The 21639-nt window shown below is 48.6% G+C and overlaps 1 protein-coding gene across 5 annotated transcripts in view; it reads right to left on the reverse strand.

The window, feature by feature from the left end:
• Positions 1-11058: 11058 nt before the first annotated feature.
• RSPO1 (R-spondin 1) overlaps positions 11059-21639 on the reverse strand; it is a 41734-nt gene continuing 31153 nt past the window's right edge. For 3 of the 5 annotated variants that reach the window (XM_065576736.1, XM_065576735.1, XM_042853979.2), the window contains 4 exons: positions 17786-17977; positions 15804-15953; positions 13574-13762; positions 11059-11793 (listed from right to left, as the gene is read on the reverse strand). In XM_065576736.1, the coding sequence (XP_065432808.1) occupies positions 11636-11793; positions 13574-13762; positions 15804-15953; positions 17786-17977 (689 nt within the window). In that variant the 3' untranslated portion in view covers positions 11059-11635. The remainder of the gene's footprint in view (positions 11794-13573; positions 13763-15803; positions 15954-17785; positions 17978-21639) is intronic. The other 2 variants (XM_042853980.2, XM_065576737.1) reach the window with 1 other exon arrangement.

Genomic DNA, 21639 nt, shown 5'->3' on the forward strand with positions numbered 1-21639 from the left:
ACAGACCTGTAGTTGTACTCCCCTCTCAATATCTACCTATCATCTCTTGTCTTATTCCTGGATTGTAAGGTCCTTGAGGCAGGAGCCCTGAATTGACTTTGTTCTGTGTTTGTACAGTGCTTGGCACAGCGGATCCTGCTCCATGACTGGGGCTCCTAGGTGCTAAAGTAATAATAATAATAAAAAAAATAATAAAATAAAAATAAAATAATAAAATAATTAATTAATAATAACATTGAATTGCAAAAAGACAGAGGAGTTAAAAGAGTGTCCAGTGCTGGAGATTGGTAAAGACCAATCAAAAAAACAATTGCAAAAATCCATGGAGAGTTCATCCCTTCTTTGAACAGAGGCTAATTTCATTATGAGTAGAGCTGATGTGAAATCCAGCCAAATCTTTTCATTTTTCCAAATGATATGGTGTATTGTTTCTCTTTCCTTTCAAACTCTCCTGAGCTTGCTGGGTTTATCACCTTCACTTTCTAACTATTTTTAGTTCCAAACAACTGAGCCATTTACTCTTGCTTATTCCAAAGTAGATGTCTACCAGAGCCATTAATCTTCTGATTATACTACATGGAATCAGACAGCCAATCAGATTACTAGATGGCTGATCCTTATTTACTGATCTCAAAACAAATCTTGCAGTCAGCATTTTCCTCTAAGTATTTTTATGAATAACCTGCTTTCTAAACAGACAAAGCAAAGGAACAAAACAATCCTCCAAGCCAATTGAAACACAGCATTTCCTGTAATGTAAAATGAGCACTGACTCCTAATTTGTTACCCTGATTTTGCGATTTCTTCCTTGGGGTAGCCATGTGATGTCCCAGATGTGAAGTCACTTCAAAGGGAGATGGAGTCACTATATGATGGAATTTATTTGTGAAAATACTTGACTACACAAGATTTCTGTTGCAGAAAAGATGGCTCCATTTTGGGACCATTACCATTCGACAGGGCCCTGGCCCCTATTCCACACTCAGTCCTTGCTTAGGCAAAAATGCTCATTGAAGGTCATGGGAATGGTGCTTGAGTAGCGACTTCAGGATAGGACTGTATACTGGTTTATAGTTCTCTGTGCAAAAGGAAAGGAAAGCCCAAGAATCTACTCCCCCACTAGGGTTGCCAGCTTTCTAACTGCAGAAACCCAAACACCCTTGCCCTCCACTCCCCACCCCTTCCCTGAGGCCAAGCCTCTGTCCTGCCCCTTCTCCAAGGCCCCACCCCACGCACTCCATCCCCCCTCCCTCTGTCATTTGGTCTCCCCTACTTCACTCACTTTCACCAGGCTGGGGCAGGGGGTTGGGGAGTGGGAGGGGGTGTGGGCTCTGAGCTGGGGGGTGGGACCGAGGGGTTCAGAGTTTTGGAGGGGGCTCTGGGCTGGGTTGGGGTGCAGGAGGGCAGGTGGGCTCTGGGAGGGGGTTTGGGTGCGGGAGGGCGCTCAGGGCTGGGTGCTGGAGAGGGTGAGAGGCACTTACCTCGTGTGGCTCCTGGAAGCTCCTAGGCTCAGGGGCTGCCAGGCAGCTCTGCGTGCTGCCCCTGCCTGCAAGCACCGCCCCTGCAGCTCCCGTTGGTTCCCAGCCAATGGGAGCTGTGGAACTGGCGCTCAGGTCGGGGGCAGTACACAGAGACCGCCTGGCCGCCCCTGTGCCTAGCCAAACATGCCAGTTGCTTTCAGGAGCCGCGCAGAGTCAGAGTAGGTAGGGAGCCTGCCTTAGCCCCACTGTGCCTCTGACTGGACTTTTAACCACCTATTAAAATCTCCTGGATTGATTGCAGTAGCCACCAGGAGATTGATGTACTTTATTGGTTTTAGAATTGCTGCTAAGGCACTCTCAAAATGAGACTGTTGGGTTTTTTTTATGACTTGCAGCATTTTGATTTTTGATATTGTATAGTCCCTGTGGTCTGAGGTACTTTTACTTTTTGAAGTGCTCAGAAGTGATTTGGAAGATGATGTTAATAGCCTCTAATTTTCAGTCTGTTTTGGATAAGCCTAGAATTTCTGGTTTTCTCTTAGCGGAATTATCTGTGCCTTAAGCATTTACAAAACACACACTGATGTGGGAATTAAAAAAATTAATTCCAAATTGTGGATAATTGTTTAAGCTATCAGACTGAAGGCTTATGCAGAAGAGTTTTCCCAGGGCTGGTGTGTTTTCTATTAGAGTTGATATCAATCTGTCAAATGATCCTTTTGATTTTCGAACTCTTAGACTAAATAGTTGAGTAATACTTGCCTTCCTTTCCCCCCCTCTTTCCCTCCCTTTTCCTTAGGAAAACACTCTTTTTATTGTTAACTAAAAATCTTGGACTGCTTCCAGAAAATTAATGTTCCTTTCTTTGAAAGAATAGAAAATGTAGCGTATGTGATGGAGAACCCCTGATATAAATGCCTGCTGGATCCTGAGGGCATCTGGATTGGTATGTTGGGGGAATTTCTGCCTTTCAAAGGAGTTGGCACACAGGCCACAAGGCTCTCCCCAGGCTTGAGAATGGGAAGTCCTGTCACTCAAATCCAGATGTACTGAGTGAGCTGCCCACATTTATTCTTCCATTGAGCAGAAAGGGTGAAATACAGGGAGTTTATTGATATTAATGTGTGTTCCTTCTTTCATCTTCAAAGTGCAACATCTTTAAACATCTTTAGACATTTTTAACTTGCATCCAAGAATTTTAAAAATCTGGCTGAGCAGCACACTGGACCATGAACATTGATTTTTGATAAATCTTAGCGCATTGGGGAGGTTCCAGAAGATTGGAAGGAAGCTAATGTTGTGCCAATTTTTAAAAAGGGTAAACGGGAGACCTGGTTAATTATAGCCCTCTCAACTAGATATTGATCCCGGGCAACATAATGGAGCGGTTGATATGGGACTCGATTAATAAAGGATTAAAAGAGTTAATGTCATTACTGCAAATCAGCATGGGTTTTGGAAAATAGATCCTGCCAAGCCAATGTAATTTTTTTTTATGAGATTACACGTTTAGTTGATAAAGGCAAAATTGTTGATTTCATAAACGTAGTCTTCTGTAAGGTGTTTGACTTGGTACCGCACAACATTTTGATTAAAAAATTAGAACAATGTAAAATTAACATGGCACACATTAAATGGATTATAAACTGGCTAACTGATAGGTCTCAAAATGTAACTATAAATGGAGAATTGTCATCAAGCTGTTCTATTTCCAGTGGGGTTGTCCGCAGGGATCAGTTCTTGGCCCTACACTATTTAATATTTTTATCAATGATCTGGAAGAAATAATAAAATAATCACTAATAAAATGTGCAGATGACACAAATATTAGGGGAGTGGTAAATAATGAAGAGGACAGGTCACTGATTCAGAGTGATCTGGATTGCTTGGTAAGCTTGGTGCAAGCGAACAGTATGCATTTTAATACAGCTAAATATAAATGCATACATTTAGGAACAAGAATATCAGTGTGATTGGGCGCCTGCCCCACACTGGGCTCTAAGAGATTAATAGAACCCTACGTAGGCTGCGTAGGAGGCAAGCAGAGAAGGACTGAAGGGAGGAGCCAATCATGGTCAAGCATTCCCATATAAAAAGGGAGCTGCAGAGCAGAGGAGGGGAGTTCTTTGCTGGGAGTCCAGGGACGAAGATCTGTGTCTCTGGAAGGCTGAGAGAATTGCCAGCACGCTGGATGGAGCAGTGCTGCTAGCAGAGACCAGGGGAGTGAGAGACAGCTCCTGGCTGGCTGCTGGGATTTGCAGGTTGAGGCCCTGAGGGAAGGATGCTGGGGCCACAAGGAAGTGGCCAGACAATTTTCTGCAGTAGCCACTAAGGGAAGTGGCTGAACAGTGGACTGCCGGTCCCCCGGAAGCGGGGAGCACAGTGGGTGGCACGACCGGAGATTAATGGTGACCAGATATTCAACACAATTAATATTAACAATATGGAGGAAGGAACACAAACCAAAATAGGGAAGGAACATGTTAAAGAATATTTAGATAAGTTGGATTCAAGTTGGCAGGGGTGGATGAAATTCATCCTAGGGTACATAAGGAAGTAGCTGAAGCAATTTTGGAACCATTAGCAATTATCTTTGAGAACTCCTGGAGGACAGATGAGGTTTCAGAGGACTGGAGAAAGACAAATATAGAACTTGTTTTTAAAAAGGGGAACAAAGAGGACCTGGGAAGTTATAGACCAATTAGCCTAACTTTGGTACCTGGAAAGATACTGGAACAAATTATTAAACCATCAGTTTGTAAGCACCTAACGGACAATAGAACTGTAGGGAAGAGCCAGCATGGATATGTCAGGAACAAATCATGCCAAACCAACCTATTTTCCTTCTTTACTGGCCTAATGGATGGAGAGAAGAAATAGACATGATTTATCTCGATTTTAGTTAGGCTTTTTGACACAGTCCCACATGCCATTCAAACTAGAGAAATGTGGTCTAGACTAAATTACTATAAGGTGGGTGTACAACTGGTTGAAAGACCGTACTCAAAGAGTAATTATCAATGGTTCACTGTCAAACTGGGTAGGCGTAGCTAGTGGGGTTCCACAGTGGTCAGTTCTGGGTCTGGTATTATTCAGTATTTTCATCAATGACTTGGAAAATGGAATGGAGAGTATGCTTATAAAATTTGCAGATGACACCAAGCTGGGAGGGGTTCCAAACAGTTTGGAAGAAAAAGATCTGGGTGTTAGGGTGGATCGAAAATTGAATATGAGTCAAAAATGTGATGCAGTTGGAAAAAAGGCTAATATCATTCTGGGGTGTATTAACAGGCGTGTCGTATGTAAGACAGAGGAGGTAATTGTCCTGCTTTACTCAGCACTGATGAGGCCTGAGCTGCTGTACTGGGTCCAGTTCTGGGTGCCACACTTTAGGAAACGTGTAGACAAATTGGAGAGAGTCCAGAGGGAAACAACAAAAAAGATAAAAGATTTAGAAAAACTGGCCTATAAGGAAAGGTTAAAAAATGGGCATGTTTATTCTTGAGAAAAGAAGACTGAGGGGGAACCTGGTAATAGTCTTCAACTATGTTAGGGCTGTTATAAAGAGGACAGTGATCAATTTTTCTTCATGTCCACTGAAAGTAGGACAAGAAGTAATGGTTTAATCAGCTGCAAGGAGCTTTTGGTTAGCTATTAGAAATAACTTTCTAACTGTAAGGGTAGTAACGCACTGGAATAAGCTTCCAAGGGAGACTGTGGAGTCACCGTCATTGGCGGTTTTTTAGGTACAGGTTGGACAGTTTATAAGGGATGGTCTAGGTTTACTTGGTCCTGCCTGAGCACAGGGGATCACCTTGTCGACTTCTCAAGGTTCCTTCCAGCCCTACATTTCTATGATTCTAGGATGTTCTAAGGGGGTTGGTTAAGTTATTCTTACCATATTGTTAGGAACTGGAGTTGTCATTCTTTTTGGCAAGCATCGTCTGCAATAGATCACCTCCATCTTTCTTCAAGTTTTCAATGATCAAGGAGCAAATCAAGGAGGAAGTCTCTTTCTGAGACTTGACTCTATTCAGAGCACTTTTTCAGAGTGGTGTGGAGCTACTGTATTTGTTGTTAGTTTAATGCTGCTAGGATAAGGGCAACACCAGCCCGGAGACTCCATTCACTGCACTGATCCCCACAGAATACCAGGGCAGATTTACGTTTCAGTATTAGTCTTCAAGGTCCTCCAAGGTGGCACAAGAGATCTCAGATACTTCATCACAACCTCTCCTGATGACACTGTCCCCCTGATGAAGTTGTCATCCTCTAGGGTGAAGCTTGTGGAGGGAGACAGAGAGATAGGGCTTTCTTGGCACATGGCCCAGGGTTTGGTGATTCCTTAACAGAGGAATAAGAAAGACCCCAGATCTCACTGCCGTTGATTTATCCTTCCCACAGCTGCAACTCAAATCAACAAAGAAAAGAGAGCAGAAGGAAGAGGAGAGGGGAAAAAGGAGGTGACGGTAAGAAAACAGGGAGAAAGAAGAGAATGAGCAGTGATTGACTTTAATGGCACCCGTGGGTGCTCAATATCTGCAGGATTGAGTCCTCTGAGAGCAGGGTGCTTGTCTGACTCAACCCCCTGCAGTTCTCTTAGATTGATAGGGCCTGACTGACCACTGCGTCATTCCGTTGAAGGCCATGGAGTTATGGCAGCGTTGTGAATCAGGCCAATGATCTCTATCATATGTATAAAGTATTTATTAGGAATCTGGAATATAAAGCATTTACACATAAATATTCTTTCTGAAAATAAAGTAAGACAGGGAGATTTTGAGATCTGAATTTATTAGGCATAAAATGTGATTTATTCTCCAGAAAGCGGTGCATAGCATGTGCTGCATTTTAGCTTCTAGCAGTCCGTGTCCGGTGATTTTGCATACAATTTGTCCATGTGCAAGATGGATGACACACAAGAATCTTGCCAAGCTGCTTTGCACTGGTTGTAAATAATACTATATAATCTGCCTACAACCCCCAGACGACTATTTGTTCTCAGCAGGGCTCTGCTGCTCTTCAGATACCAGTGGGGTGCTGGCAGGCTCTTCTGCCTGAACTGTAGTGTGGTATTCAGCTGGGTACAGTGTATTATCCTGTATATAAATACCATCAGAATGATTTATTTGGGATGACTGGTTGTATAAAGTTGGGATTTCTGTCATTTAAATGGAGATTTAAAAAAAAAAGAGTTCAGTTTTACCTTCCCTTTCTGTGAGGTCCATTGATTTAATAAAATCTGTCAATATCAGCCAAATCTCCTCTCAGCTCTCCTTCAACAACGTAACCCAAATAATGGCATCAAAGAGCACCTAGGCCACCATCCGAATATCCTTCCTTTAATCAAAGCCAGGACCTCTTCTGAGTGAAAAATCATTTTAATGTAAACATGAACTAAAACATGTATACATTCCCTCCATTTCTATGGGAGTAGAAGGTTAGTAAATTATTATTTGAGGATTCTGTGTGTGCTCATTTTAAACCTAACTGTGGCAGGTGAAAATCTGGATTTATATTAAACATGGAGGGTGAAAGCATAATACTTACAACCAGTCTGTGTTTGGTGAGATGGGTCTGTCTCGGCGCCTACATCTCAGCAAATGAGCTAGAAATTAAACAATTTCAAAACCGAGGGTTGTAGAGTTCCTTCTCCGTTGCTCTAGTTCCATCAGAACTGGGACAAATTACCCAAACGCTAAGCAAAATATCTGGAAGCTATGCATGCAGATTTTGAAAAGAAAACTACCATTGACTTGACGTGAGTAAAAGTGTTTTTGTCTCACTAATTTAAACAAAGACATCTCGGTCCAAAGGAGCTTTCAACAACGTCCATGAATCAATCTAATCTATCTATCTATAGCACAGAACACCCCTCCAATTCCATAAAAGATTGGGTGGAGGTGTGGGACATGAATTCACGCAGCTTTAGAATCCAGAGGTAATAGTGTTGCCTTACAGGTAGTCATACAGATACCTGAAGTATTAATCTGCCTGGAATTGTGGAGAATGAACTGCTTCATAAGAGATGTTTTGTCCTTTCTGTAAATATTTTTGAACCACTTGTTTGAGACACACCCTGATTTTTGTGAACGATATGTGAACAAAAATTACCAGCCCCACAGCCTGCTAAGAAGCATGTGTTATGGAGATGCCATGTAGAGAACACCACAGCAGATTTTGTATTGCAAAGGGAAAGAAAGCACATAGGTGGCAGACCTAGGGGAGCTGGGGGTGCTGCAGCTGGTTCAATGGCTCTCAGCCCCCCACTCTACAAATGGTTCCAGCACCACTGAGAGAGCATTAACGTGCAACTGAACTGAGATGAATGAAGCCCTCCTAAAAAATTCCCAAATTGGGACCAGTCGCCCCCCCCAGCATTCCCCAGGTGTTTGAGCCCAGGCGCCTCTTCTTGGAAACATGTTGGCTAAAGGCAAAATGCTTTTAAATCCCCAAACACAAACCAGCTCTCTGGGGGTGTCAATGAACATGCAAAACACATGGGGGGAAATCATGAACATTTTCAAAACTTTTAGAAAAAAATTTCCTGTCAAAGTTTTCTAAAAGAATGGATTTAAAAAAAAACACAATTTTTTAAACTGAAAATTTTCAAAACGAAATGTTTGTGTTTTGTGTTTTTCCATTTTGCTGCTGAAACAGGGAGAGAGAGAGAGGAAAAAAGCTAGAACCCCCCCCCCCCCCAAATGTCACAAAATGAACTTCTTTTGCAAAATTTTCAGTTTAAAAAAAAGCCCATTGAAGAATTTCGACAAGCTCTAAGTGGATCCAAACCAAACCTCAGGTGGCGACGTTACCTGGCACTAATGGTGACCCCCCCCCCCCCTCCCTGCACTAGCTATGGAGCAGACAGATCCGAGTGACATTTGTGTCGAAAGTTTTGAGGGTCAGACACCTCTATTGAAGTATTGCTTTGACAGGAAAAACCGCCATTTCCAACCCAACCCAGCAGAGAGGACTGGAAACCTTTGCCAACAGCCCTCGCTAATGACTGAGGGCCCCACTGCAAGTTAACACATTTGGAGTGAAAATCCTCCCTGGCACAGATTTCGCACAAGGGCCATGCACACTTAAGATGTCAAAACAGGGCTGAGGTGGAACTGAAGTGTTGCCTAGACTGTGCACTCCTCCTCTGAAATAACACCTAACTGACAAACAAACATGACAACAACAGCAAATCAAAGACGCCGCAGCACCACATGTGCCTGGTTGATTTATCTTGATGTGCAGCTGAGTTTTTAAATATGGAGGCTAATATTGGATATTCTGTACTGTAGGGCATCCTGAATGGTAACCGTCAGGAATATAATGATCATTAATCGTTAATGCCCTCTCTCTGCTCTTCAGTCTTTGCTGAGGAGTGGATTGGGGCCCTGGGGATGGGGGTGGAAATTAGCAAAGGGAGACTCCCGAAAGGGTTACTGGGTATTGCTGATAAGCAGCTGGAGGGAAAAAGGTCCATGTTAGGTACAAAGCCGCAATACAAACAGGCTACTTATCTCACAGCTTGCTGACAACAGAAAATAAAGCGAGATCCAGTCTTTCAACTGGGGAGGTCTCCTCCAGGATTCATCTAAACATGATCTATAAACAGTTGAAAAGACGAGTTTTGAGAACCTCTCGCGCTCTCTGCCTGGTATGCTGCTCATTTATCATTGTGCTGAAATGGAATCCCCTCGAAAAGATCTAACAGCTGCTTGTTTACTTAAATACAAAGTGGATGATGGGCCCAAAGGCCCTGCTGTCAGCACGGCAGGCACAGAGAGCTTGGTGCAGTTCTGGAACTGGGACAACTATACGGCTCCCACATTCTGAACCCTGCCAAAACGGCACTAGAGCAGGTGGGCCAAAAAGAGAATTCCAGTAGCGTTTCCTAGAATTGCAACTGCATGGACTTGTGTTTCCGAAATACAACGAGCACTCTTCCCAGCTAGCCGGCAGGACGAGCGTGTGAGGAGATGCAGCCAGTTGCATCAGGTGGCCATTTGGGACCTCGGAAGGCGTCAGCACATTACGTGTCGGGGGCAGTTCTCCCCAAGTACATGTACCCCTGAGAAGCACTGGTTGCTTTCGCACTCTGCCACAGCCAGGAAGCAGAGCAGGAACAAAAGAGGTGTAATATTAATGGTAATAACCAAAAACCTGCTGAGTGCTACAGATCAGCGGGGAGGAGGGGGGCAGGTCAGCTCACCCTGATGCCCCTTGGGGGTAGGACAGCTTGCCCCTGACACCCCCGGGAAGGTGGGCAGTTTGCCCAGGATACTGCCCTGTGGGGCAGGGCAGCTCGCCTGGGCCCATCCCTCGGGAGCAGTGATTTGGGCTGGATCTTAAAGGGATGAAGAAGGGTCTGCAAATATCTACACCAAGGGATGCACACTTAGAAAGATAAGACCTGTGGGGCAAGCAGAATTCATTTCTTACTGGTATGCTGCACCAGCTAAAGGGGGGCATGTGACCTCCTCATGTGACCCCCCACGTGACTCCTCACATGACCACCCCCCCGCCCCCAGCCTGGGGCCCCGCGCTCTCCCCTTCCCCTCCACATGCTTCATCCCACGTTACCTGGGGGGCGCTCTGTCCTCCTCCCGCTGCGCCGGAGACTTCTGAACTGCAGGGCTCTCCGGAACCGCAGGGCTGAAAGGTGCAGAACGTGAGGCGGCCCCACACCGGCAGCTCCTCCGGCGTGGCTGTACCGCCCCCAGCCCTGTCCTCCGGCGGGGCTGCCTACAGACCCCAGACAGGAGACGCTAGACGCAGCTGCGTGGAAGGGCTAGGGGCAGTACAGCCGCGCTGGAGGAGCTGCCAGTGTGGGGCCGCCGTTCTGCTCCTCCTGTGTCCTTCCAGTACGGCGGACCGGCTATAAATAGCTTACTGGGACGGCGTACCGGACCGGACCTCCCTACTTGCACCGCTGGATAAAACTGAGTACTATGCAGCCTCATTACAATGCTTTGGGTAAAATCCACCCTGGACACAGCGGCTGCACAGAGTGTGGCTGCTTCAGTCTCTGGGAAGCCCTGTGCTGCACAGTGGTGAATTTCACCCAGGGGATGAAATCGTTGCTAAGAAGTGAGGAGACCTAGAGAGTGCTGGTGCTAATTCTAAGCCAGTCCAACTGGTGACATACAGATGAATGGTTTTCTAAAGGATGTAAAGGTTCTGCACCCTTTTCCACCTGCAGAGACTGAAGTGCACGGCTTTTCTCCATGAGGTGTGGGAGGAGTCTGGACAAAGGGACCAGCACCTTCCTCAGTTCAGCACAGAATCCTTTCAGCTGCGACTGTCGTCAGAATCGCAGCGTCAAACAACCTGTGGTTGGCTGTAACCTCTCATTTTCTCAACTTGCTGCATGATGGGAAATTCCCGACAGGGCTAACTGAGCACAGACAGGGATTGTGAAAGTGAAGGACAACTGATTTGTGGCTAGGATGTAGCTGGCAACATTTTCTGAGATTTTCTTAAAGCTCTTATGAGTTTTCCTTCTGCAAGTGAGGCCCTGCCCCCCGGGCCACCAGCCTCTGCGGGGGCTGAGCCATAAACCACACGCTCGGAAATTTGGTTGTCATTTTGTTGGATTTTTTTTTTAATTTGAAATAAATTTTTGAAGCCATTTCAGGGCAGACATCTCTGACCTCTTCTCACAAAGGTTTAACATATATTCTCTTACAGCTTAAAACACAAAATAAAGGAAGGGGGAATAGAAACAGGCCACTGCCTTTGCGCGATTCCAGATCCTTTGATTTGGAATAGTAGCAAATCAGTTCTAGTCTCTGGCTGAAGCTGCGTTATGCTGGGGTTTACATGGCTGACTTCTATTTGAGACATTTAATCAGGAATATCTGCATCACTGCCCTCCACTCTGGTCACACTTTCTCCCCAGCTTCCCATTGTAAAGTCCTTGGCATTTAAGCTTCATCTCTTATATTTTCTTACTTCTCTTCTTAGAAGTTTGCGCTTTGCAGTCTGTGTTGCGTATGTGTGTGATCTCGGTCAGTCTTTACGTGTATATGTAGTTTCTGTGTCTGTCCGTCTATCTTTCTGATTATGTATGTTGTGTAGCAGTGCTCCGGTTCGATAAAGCTTTCATATACATAGCAGCAATGAACTCTTGCCATCATGTGACTGTAAAGGGGCAGCTATTGAGCAGGGCTAGCAGGAGTCATGGGGACCACAGTCCCTCTCTGCTGGCCTTTCCTTTTCTTGGTGCCAGATTTGGCATCTTTGGTGTCTTTCTGGTTTCGGTTTCCATTTGTGTTATCTCGCTTTTCTTGCTCTTCCTTTCTCTTCCTTTTTCCTGAAACCAAGCAAAGGAGCAAAATGAGACTATTGAATGGAATGCTGGCTGATCACGCTGGCCCCAATGGCTAGTGAGTGCTGCCATTGACTAGTCATTGGCTGGCACGCTGGCCCCAATGGCTAGTGAGCGCTGACATTGTCTAGTCATTGGCTGGCACGCTGGCCCCAATGGCTAGTGAGCGCTGACATTGTCTAGTCATTGGCTGGCATGCTGGCCCCAATGGCTAGTGAGTGCTGACATTGCCTTGTGACCAGCTGGCACGCTGCAGGCCTGTGTTTCTCCTGCTCTCTGAGGAATTAGGGTGGTTGAAGTGCCCTCCCATGAGCTCGGTATTATTTGTGTTCACAGAAGGGGTGAGATGACTGAAATTTGAATTTGGTTTTGTAATTTTCCATCCCTGGCAAGGCATTCAGAGCCGGCATTTCCTGGTGTTACAGGCCAGACTCCTTAGCATGACTGGAAAATTCACTTTGTGCATTTGAGAGCCACTAAACTCAATGCCTGCCTTTTCCCCTCTGCTCCTTACTGTCTTCTGCCTGCACGGTTAGGCACTATCCAGAACTGGGCTCCCCAAAGCAGCCAGCACAAGTGCAGTCCTAATGCAATCGGGAGGGGAATGAACAAGCCACCAGCCTCCATGAGTTCACAAGTCCAGTGACTGTGAACAGTATTTTTCATTGATGGGAAGGAAATAGCCTCGTGTTCAGAGAAAGGGACTCCACTGGGAACAGCAAAGAAAACACAACAATCTGCAAAGGGGACTAGAGAGGAAGAATACCCCAACCATCGCATTGTAAGTTGGCTACGAGCTCCAGCCCTTTGCTGGTCTGTCTTGGCGTGTCCTCTATTTCCAGTGAAGAAGCGAATGGAATAAGAATGCCAACATACAGCAGACACGGCAAGCTGTGTCCAGGGACGACTTTTTAAGCTTGATCCTATTAGAACTAACCGCTCAGTGGCTCATTCTGTTTTTACAGCCAGGTGTCCTTTCTAGTTGTCGTGTTGCACTCCGGCCCCAAAAGATTTTTGGCAGGGCTGCGTTCCTATGAAAGGCAAACTGGACACACGCTGTAAAGAGCAAGGCTAGACGCTCAGTGCCTCATGACATTGCATGAGACACATCACAGCTGCTCACATCGGTCGGTTCGGGCTGTGGCAAGGCGGAACAGGCAGCACAGACGTGTCTGTCCTGTGGAGGTGCAGCACAAAGCAGGGCCTATTTGGGGGCTGGAAGGCCCAGCCAGTCTCAACCCTGGACCTACAGAGCTGCCAGGCAGTGGGGCATCTCCAGAATGCCACCCAGTCTGCGCTCCACTGCCCATGACCTGCTGAGGACACAGACCGGGGGAAGTCCCTCCTCAAGGGGTCTGACATGGGGCAGCCTGATGGTTCCTGATTGGCTCCCCGCTCTATATAAACCCAAGGAGCATTCCAGGAAGTCCAGGCAACAGCACCATTCCTGCCAGCACCATTGCTGCCCCTGGCTCCTGAGTGCCTGGCCTTGCCCTCAGCTTGATTTGGACTTCGCCTTCGGACTCGGAGCCTGAAACCAGATTCTGACCCTCGGTATCAACCCCAGCCTGGAACCTGACTACAAACTCTTCTGCTACTCCCAGCCCCAGGTTTTCCCCTGCTCTGACCCTGGGTCTCGACTGCCCTTGTCAGGTTCCTGACAGGGCCTTGTTTGTTACACCCTGCAGTGAAATGAAATGTGAATGCCAAGCAAACAGAACGTGTCCCCAAAGGGAGAGGGTGAAATGCCCTGGCATCAGCTCACCTTCAGGGCACTGGTTCTTCTGCACGGTGCATCTCCGGAGCTCTGTCGTGGCAGGACACACGGACACATCTCCAGAGGGAGCCTGCAGAACCTTCCGCGATCGCTCTTCGTTGCCTTTCTTGAAGCCACACAGCTTCCTTTTCTTGGCGCATGGGCCCCAGGGGCCCCACTCGCTCAGTTCACATTGTGCTGCCAGACAGCAAGAGAGTCAGGAGAAAACTACTTTCCTCAGTGCCCCAAACACGTCCCTGGAGTCCTTCCCCTCCCCCGTGCCACCCAGCATCCCAGAGAGATGGCTGTCTCCCCCAGAGCTGCCTCCGGCGAGGTGCAATACTCCCACACACCCCAGCCCAGCCAGAGCTCTAGGGCGGAGCCTCTGGCATTATTTAGACACTTAAACAATGGGGAAAAATCTATTGTGAAGGGAATTTTCTGGGCCTGTTGCGAGACGCTTGGGGTCCAAACGCCAGTTCCGGGCTGCACCACAACGGCCTGTGGCAATTAAGGGCAGGGTCTGCGTAACAAGTCAGTGCCTGAGGAGAAGTCTGCCTGCACCTCCTCTCAGCCAGACGGCTCAGTGCATCACTCCCTAGGGGACAGCTCCCCCAGGCCAGTTCTCTGCTCCACCAGCCCGGCAGGGGAATGGGAAGCCTCGCTTCGAACATGCTGAGCCTGGACCCTCGGAGCGCATCACATCTGCCTCTCCTAGAACAAGTCACCACAGTCCCTTCCTGTTTTTATACTCGCTCGTCTCCTAGACTCTCGTGGCCTTTCCTTTTTGGCAACCCCGGACGTGGGTCACTACGGACCTCACCCACATGAAGCTGGGTGCCAACAACGGGCGCATCTGCACGTTTCGATGTTTGCCTAACCCAAATAACCCCATGGCTCTGGCCTGCATTCTGCCGCACCCCGCACACCTCCCGAACGTCCCTCGTTTTGAGGGACCCCACCCCGCCTGGCCCCCAACGTCCCCGCATTGCGCACAAACACGGTGCTCCCTCATTTTCACTGCCGAAAATTATTTACTTTACGAACAAAGACTGGCAAGACTGAGGAGCCATTTGCACGAAGGGAGGGGAGCCTGCCGCAGTTTAAGTTTCCTGCACAGATAATTTTTCTGTGTGCTCATTTGGGGACTTTGTCACCCACTGCACCCCACATCTGGGCCTTTAGCAGGGCAGAGGTGTGCTCCCCCTGCCCCTTCCTGAGGCTGTTATATCCCTGAGTCCATCATTTAGCTCGTGAGTCTCAGCAGCAGGTGTTTTCGGAGAAGCAATGAATAAACAATGAACCGGGACAGTGTGCTGTAGGAGCCCAGAAGGTTGAGTATCTGGCTGTACTTTCACTCATTAGAATGCTGCTGCAGCTAGCCTTGTCCCCTGCAGGGTTTATTGACATCTTCCAAACCACAACTATGCTTTAAAGCAACCGACACACAAAACCGATCACGCATTTTGCAACTAAATATTAAATTGCCAAGGGCGGAGAGCTTCCTGCAGAGTTAAGCCCCTGACTGTTTGTTGTTGTTTTTTGTTTTTTTGCAGATGCAAATATGCAACCACTGAAGAACAAATGAAGAGGCAGATTCTTGTTTGCCTGGCTTTGCACAGCACAGCAGGGATGCGGGTGGGGGAGTTCAGGTGCATGTCTTACAGGGAAAATCTGTCTCCAGGCAGGAAAGGTCACATGTACACTCTGGGTTTCCTGGGAGGAAAGACTATAGCGCCCCCAGATTTACTGGGATGTTCTCATAGGAAAGAGAAAAGCTTTTCAACAACATCAGCTGGAATTTCTTGGCTCTTGCCGAACCCTTCAGATACCTCCAGGTCATCTAGACTGCACCTGCTGAGCTGCTAATTGCTACGTTCACATACAGGTATATACTTGCTGCGCTGCCCACTCTGACACCCTAGCATGTCGCTGCTGTCCCTGGGACGTCACTGACATACAGCAGGTGTGATGGAGGAGCAGCAGCGAGAGCAGGCAAGTGTTAATAGGCTGTTGCATACAGACAGGCAGCTAGGGTGACCAGACAGCAAGTGTGAAAAATCGGGACAGGGGGTGGGGGGTAATAGGAGCCTATATAAGAAAAAGACCCAAAAATCGGGACTGTCCCTATAAAATCAGGACATCTGGTCACCCTACAGGCAGCCCAAATCGGAGCCTGCAGAATGCTGCAAGACCCGGCAGACAAATCAATCACTATAACCGCGTTAATGCCACTTACCAGGACTGCTGCACTCCATAGTGCCATTGGCAGCAGAGTAGCCTTCTGGGCAGGTGGAATAACATCTCCCTTTGTGCAAGTACAAACCTTCCTTACATTTTGTGCAAAAGTTTCGGCTGAAACAGGCCTCACAGTTCTCAATTTTGCATTCTGGGGAGGAAAAAGGAAAAAATCAGCCACAGAGTTTGAATTCTACCCCCAGGGCCAAAATCAGCAGATCCATGGATATGATTGAAAAGCAACTCCCAGCAGGCTTCTGTGGCCTTTACGTACAGACAGTGTGTATTGCGGTCAAGTTACATTTCAAGGCGGAGACTGGGCACCATCTGCTGGAGAGGGGAAAGGAAGAGTGGAGCTGTGCAAAGGGGAGGTCTAGATACCCCACTAGAAAGCCCTCCTGGCCCCCTGGAATCTGCAGACAGCCAGTGTATGTCTCTGAGCACTCTGCCAGGCCTGGCTGTGCTACCAAGAAGGAAACTGGTTTCCTTCTGCCATGGCCCCTTCTTGCAAGATAGAGCCACTCTGCTGAAGTTATCACATAATCAGGTTGGGCTCATGTTCAGTTTGACAATCAGCCAAAATGGAAGAACACAAGGAGTTGAGTCCGGTTTCGGTCACTCCTTACGCAGCTGCGGTGTGGGCTACAGAAGCTGGCAGTGGTGCCAGGTTCTACAAAGCTGCTAATGAAATGACCCCAGGATTGTCCGTAGGCCCAACTCACTCACTGGTTTTCAGTTGGCCCAGCCCCTTGCAATAGAAGACAGACAGACCCAGGCCAAAGACCCAATTCATTATGGATGGGCAGACGAAGGAAAAGGTGGCATCTGTGGCACTGGTTCCCCAGATCCTGGAAGTAAGAGCACGCCCACCTCAAGACCCAAATCCAGGTGGGTACCCACGCCTGCAGCTCTACCTGGGTTACCTTGCAAGGACAGCTATGGCACCAGTATGTTAGCATCACTTTGACCCAGTGGATAAGCTAGACCATTCACACAACAAAACAAGAAGTCTCTAATTCTTTCTGTTTGACAGTTCACCTCCCCCCGCCCAGCCTGCCCCATGCCCATCTTATAAAGACCCATGATAGCAACCTGACCCTGGCTGATGGGCCCGTGAGGACATTTTGTCTGTCACTGGCTGAGGCTCTCAGTGGTTTAAGCACATTTGGTTCCCAACATACGTTGGGCCAGACGCTCAGTTGGTGTAACTGGGTGTAGCTCCATTGACTTGAGCAGAGTTGCACCAATTTACACTCTCTTGCAGTGGCTCCGAGCCACATTTCTGCACTTCCCACCTAATTTCTACACTTTCCTGTTCCTAACAAGAATGACTGCAGTCAGCTCCTAACCTAGGTCCCTGGGGACTCTGACTAAAGACAAAGAAGCCAAAACGCAAGTCAAAAGTTGAGAGGAGGGGCTGATGTCCAAGCTAACGGAGGCCAGACAGGCTTTTCAGGCCATCATTAGGTCAATGTCCACTGATTTCTCTCTCTGCAGGACAATCTGTGTGTGCTCTTTCCAGCCTTAGGTAAACTCACTTCACTACTTCCACTGACCCTAGCGTGGCAGGAGTCATTAGGTGGCACTGGGAAACTTATGGCACAAGCTGCTGCTTCTTAATCTGTTTCAAATCTACCCCGATGGGACATTGCTTTTGTGGGTGGAGACGCAGCCACCTCTGCAGGGGAGAGAATGACATTCCCATCTCAGGTGCAAAACAGGATAAATCTCTCTTCTGCTCTCATGCCTTACTCAGGGCTGCAAGCAGCAAGTCACAAAGGGATCCCTTTCTGTGGGTATTCTCTGGGCAAGTCACTTTCGCTCTCTGTGCCTTAGTTCCCCCATCCATATAATGGGGATATTACCACCTATCCACCTCCTGGGGGCAGGCAAGGGTTAACTTACTGCGAGCCTCGGATGAGAGGACCTATAAGTGCAGAGCATTGTTTTGTATCTTTCCCTCTCCCAGGCCCTGGAACTTACTGATGCACTTGTTCATGTCTGGATTGCGAACACCGAAGTACCCCAGCGGACAGGATGGCAGGCAGATCCCGATCTGTCGGATGTCATTCCTCTCCAGCAGTATAAAGAGTTTGGGGGAACATTTCAGGCACCCGTTGAACTCAGAGCACAGGTCACAGCCTTTCGCACAGCCATGACTCACCTCGGTACTGACTGAAAAGGCAAGAGAGATACCCGCAGATTAACACACACATCGCAGAGCAGCAAGATTGTCCAGGGGAACTGGTTGCAACAACAGCAGCTTGTTACACGGCCCACTCTCGCGCTGGCTGCGATCTGCTATTCAGGTTTATAAAACATGTTCACGGGGTTAGTGGAATCAGCCCTTATGGCCAAGTGTCTGCAAGACACCATCTACCCCTGCCCGAATCTGGGCCCTTTGTCGGCCTCAGCAGAGAGTCCCTGGGCTGGATCGGCAAGAAGCCTGAGCCCTCCTCCAGGTCAGCACTCCTCTCTCCAGCTGGCAAGGGGCAGCACATGTGGGAAACTGCCCCTTCCCAAGACAAGTAGGGCAGCCCAGCTGGCGTGGAATTCCTGCAGGGTGGGTCTGGCACAGGGTTCGATAATGAACCGATTCTCAAACAAACAATTCGGAATTCTTTGCAAGAAAAATGATCAGGCTTCAAAATGGACGAAATGGCTCAGGCCTGAGATAAGCTAGTCGCTCAAAGCCTAACCTCCCAGCCCCCTTTTCCGGGCCCCGCTTTGTCTCTGTCTCCTATTTCCCCCTCACGTCACCCTTTTCTTTGCAGTTCAGCAGGCCAGGTGTGGCTCCAGAATGAGCATTTCAAACGGGAGTGTTCCCTAGCTCCAGCGTGAGATCTGCCCAGTCTCTGTGGTGAAGCACACGGCAGAGTGACTAGGGCCTTGGCTACACTTGGGACTTCCCAGCGCTGCCGCGGCAGCACTGTGAAGCGCGAGTGTAGTCTCGCCGCCAGCACTGCGAGAGCTCTCTCGCAGCGCTGTAAGTGCTCCACCTCTCCGAGGGGAATAGCTGAGAGGGAGCGTGCCGCGCTGCAGGCTCTGATTACACTGACGCTTTACAGCACTGCACTCGCGGGGGAGGCGTTTTCACACCCCTGAGCGCAGCAAGTTGCAGCGCTGTACAGCGCCAGTGTAGCCAAGGCCTAAGTGTGACATCGCACTATGGATGGAGCCTTGGCCGCACCAACATGTGGACAACAGGGGAAACGTAGCAGAATTATGATTAAATGACGGGAGAGGAGGATGTTCCAGTGGGTGTCAGCAGGCACAAATCTGCCCAACACAGGAGTTATCAGAAAGGAGAGATTACAGGAAAACCCTTCGCTATCCGTGTCACTGAGCTAACCCAATCTGTCTTCTGTTTGGTGAAACCCGCCTTGTATCAGCCTGTCAAGCCACAACCTTTCGACACCCCAAGCCAACCTTCACCAGAGCTGCACCTCCCTGGCCAAATGCAACCCCATACCAGTGAGAATGTAACCTGCAAAGTGCAAGCCCATCAGTAATTTTGGTCAGGATTCAATGCTAAACTTCCAATGGATAATAGAGGATGGGACACTCTAGGAGGCAAGACAAGACCCCTGAGATGAGGGAATGAGGCAGAGTCCTATTGTCCCATCTATCCTGATGTTCCTTCTAAGCAGACGTTACTGTTGCTGAGTCAGGGATGGGGTGGAGAGGATGGAGTGTGAGCACTGACACGTGCCCGGAGATATACTGGTTTAGGTACATGCCTCTGGAGAACCCAGATTCAAATCCCAGCAGGAGATAAACTGGGTCCACCTCGCTGCAACATTCATGTGTCTGTAGGACAAAACTACTGGCTAATTTGGCCATTTCCACTGACGAGGAGAACCAGGACTCGGCTTAGCAGGAGCTGTTGCAGGTCGGGCTGCTGGTGCATGAGCAGCAGAGCTGGGGCGGAGGGGTGGGGGACATGGGTTTGAACGCAGAGCATGCTGCCGCTCAGGGTGGAGGTACATCCGCAGAGCCGGGCAGGGAACGCTTGGACAGGCTCTCCTCCCTGTTGTAGCTTCTCATTTGAAATTCGCCCCAAAGGCTCCCATTTTAACTGGGACTGACTCTGCCCGGGTTCTGTGCTGGACCGTTCTCAGAGTCACGAGACATCCTTCCTGCCAGAAAGGTGGCCCAGCTCACGCTGGCTCCAGAAGAACATTTGACATCTCCAATTCCAAAAGCCCCTGTGACGAGAGCTGAGTGTTTCTTGCCAGCAAGCAGCCCTGTGTCTTTGGGCCTAATAGCTCACGCATCATCCCATGGGAGATGGCACTAATGTTCCTGCAGCTTTGAGACGGTTTCTTGCGGTGGCGAAATGCTCCCTAGCCTGGCTCTTAGGTAAGAACGGACCCTTTGCTGGCCAATCAGCACCATCATAGAAAGAAATCCCTCTCTCAGGAGACCCGCCATTAATATTTGATGCAAAGAGTGAGCTCATGGCCCAGCTTCAACGCTGCCCTGAGAAAGTGAGTCAAACCCAGATAAATAATTGATTGCTCCTGTGGCCATTACAAGCACTGTTGTGCTTTGTGGCCAAGGCACATCTGTTCCTGAGGCCCCTTCCAAGCCTGGCCTGTATCTTCCTCAATGGGACACAAGCATCTGTCCACGCAGCAAGACGGAGCAAACTCCTTGAGCTAATGCTGCCCAGCATTCTCGGGAGCCCCGCTGCCCTGGGCAGCGCTGGCCTTCATATATGCTACTGTGAGAAAAACATATTTGGCCTTGAGACGGTAACGTTTGCAAAACTCCTCTGTGTCCAACTTGCAGCACAAGGGAAAGAGACCTCAAGGATTCCCCGTTCTTGCCCATCCTTCCAACCCAGGAGGGCTGCATGCACAGCTCACACCAGAGCCTATCCCATGATGCTCCAGAACAGGCACCCTGACACCACGTTACTGAGTGCTCGATAAATGCCCGGATTAGATATTCAGCGAAACGGGCTCTCTCCTTCCCTGCCCCCTTCCCCCAGGCTGAGCAGGCTAGAAGAGATGGCCAAGGAGCAAGTGATTTGAACTTGCAGCCCGGCATTGCACAGCCACTATTCTCAGCCTCATTTCAGATGCAACTGCAGCAATATCTGGGACCAGTGCGATTGCTTAATACCCAGAAGAGATGATATCTCGCACTCTGTCTTAGACCATACTGATGCATAGCTGGATGGAATCACGCGCCCAAATCTACTTGGGTGGGGAGGGAGCGGGGCTGTCGCACACCTGGTCTGGTTGGTTTGGTTGCTCTGAGCATGGAGATAAATATCATGAAAACAACAACAGCAATTTAGCCCAGCGTCCAAAACCTGTAATAAACCCTGAATAAAAATCTCCCTGGCTCCCTCACCAAAGCGCTTCCACCAGCCCCGCCCAGCGACTCCATCTCCCGCTCAGAAATAACACCAGGGCTGTCTTTGGCTACCACTCCTAGAGCAGCCGCAGGGAAATGCATCTCTGCAGATCCCTGGTCACGCTCCTGAACTGGTCTGGGAGTATGTGCCTGCAGCGGGCTGAAGTGGGGAGGGTCACAGGCCTGGCTCCACTTACTGCCTGGCTCCTGGAACAACTCACTCAGCCCAGAGTCACATGCCCTCATCCGCCTGCAGCCATATACCGTACAGGGAGGTAGCCAGGTCAGCCAAGGACCATCCTCCGTGGTCAGCAGGGTCCTGCCCTAGATAAGCTGGGCTCACATGTCTGCAGACTCCAAAAGGGGAAACCCTGATGTGTCCAGAAAAAGGGAAATCTTCCAAATACCTCTCCACTTTGCTTGGAGCTGGTTCAGATCCCAAACCTCCTATATATGTCAGTTACATCAGG

This window comes from Chrysemys picta, chromosome 23, assembly GCF_011386835.1.
Source record: "Chrysemys picta bellii isolate R12L10 chromosome 23, ASM1138683v2, whole genome shotgun sequence".
Classification (NCBI taxonomy): domain Eukaryota; kingdom Metazoa; phylum Chordata; order Testudines; family Emydidae; genus Chrysemys; species Chrysemys picta.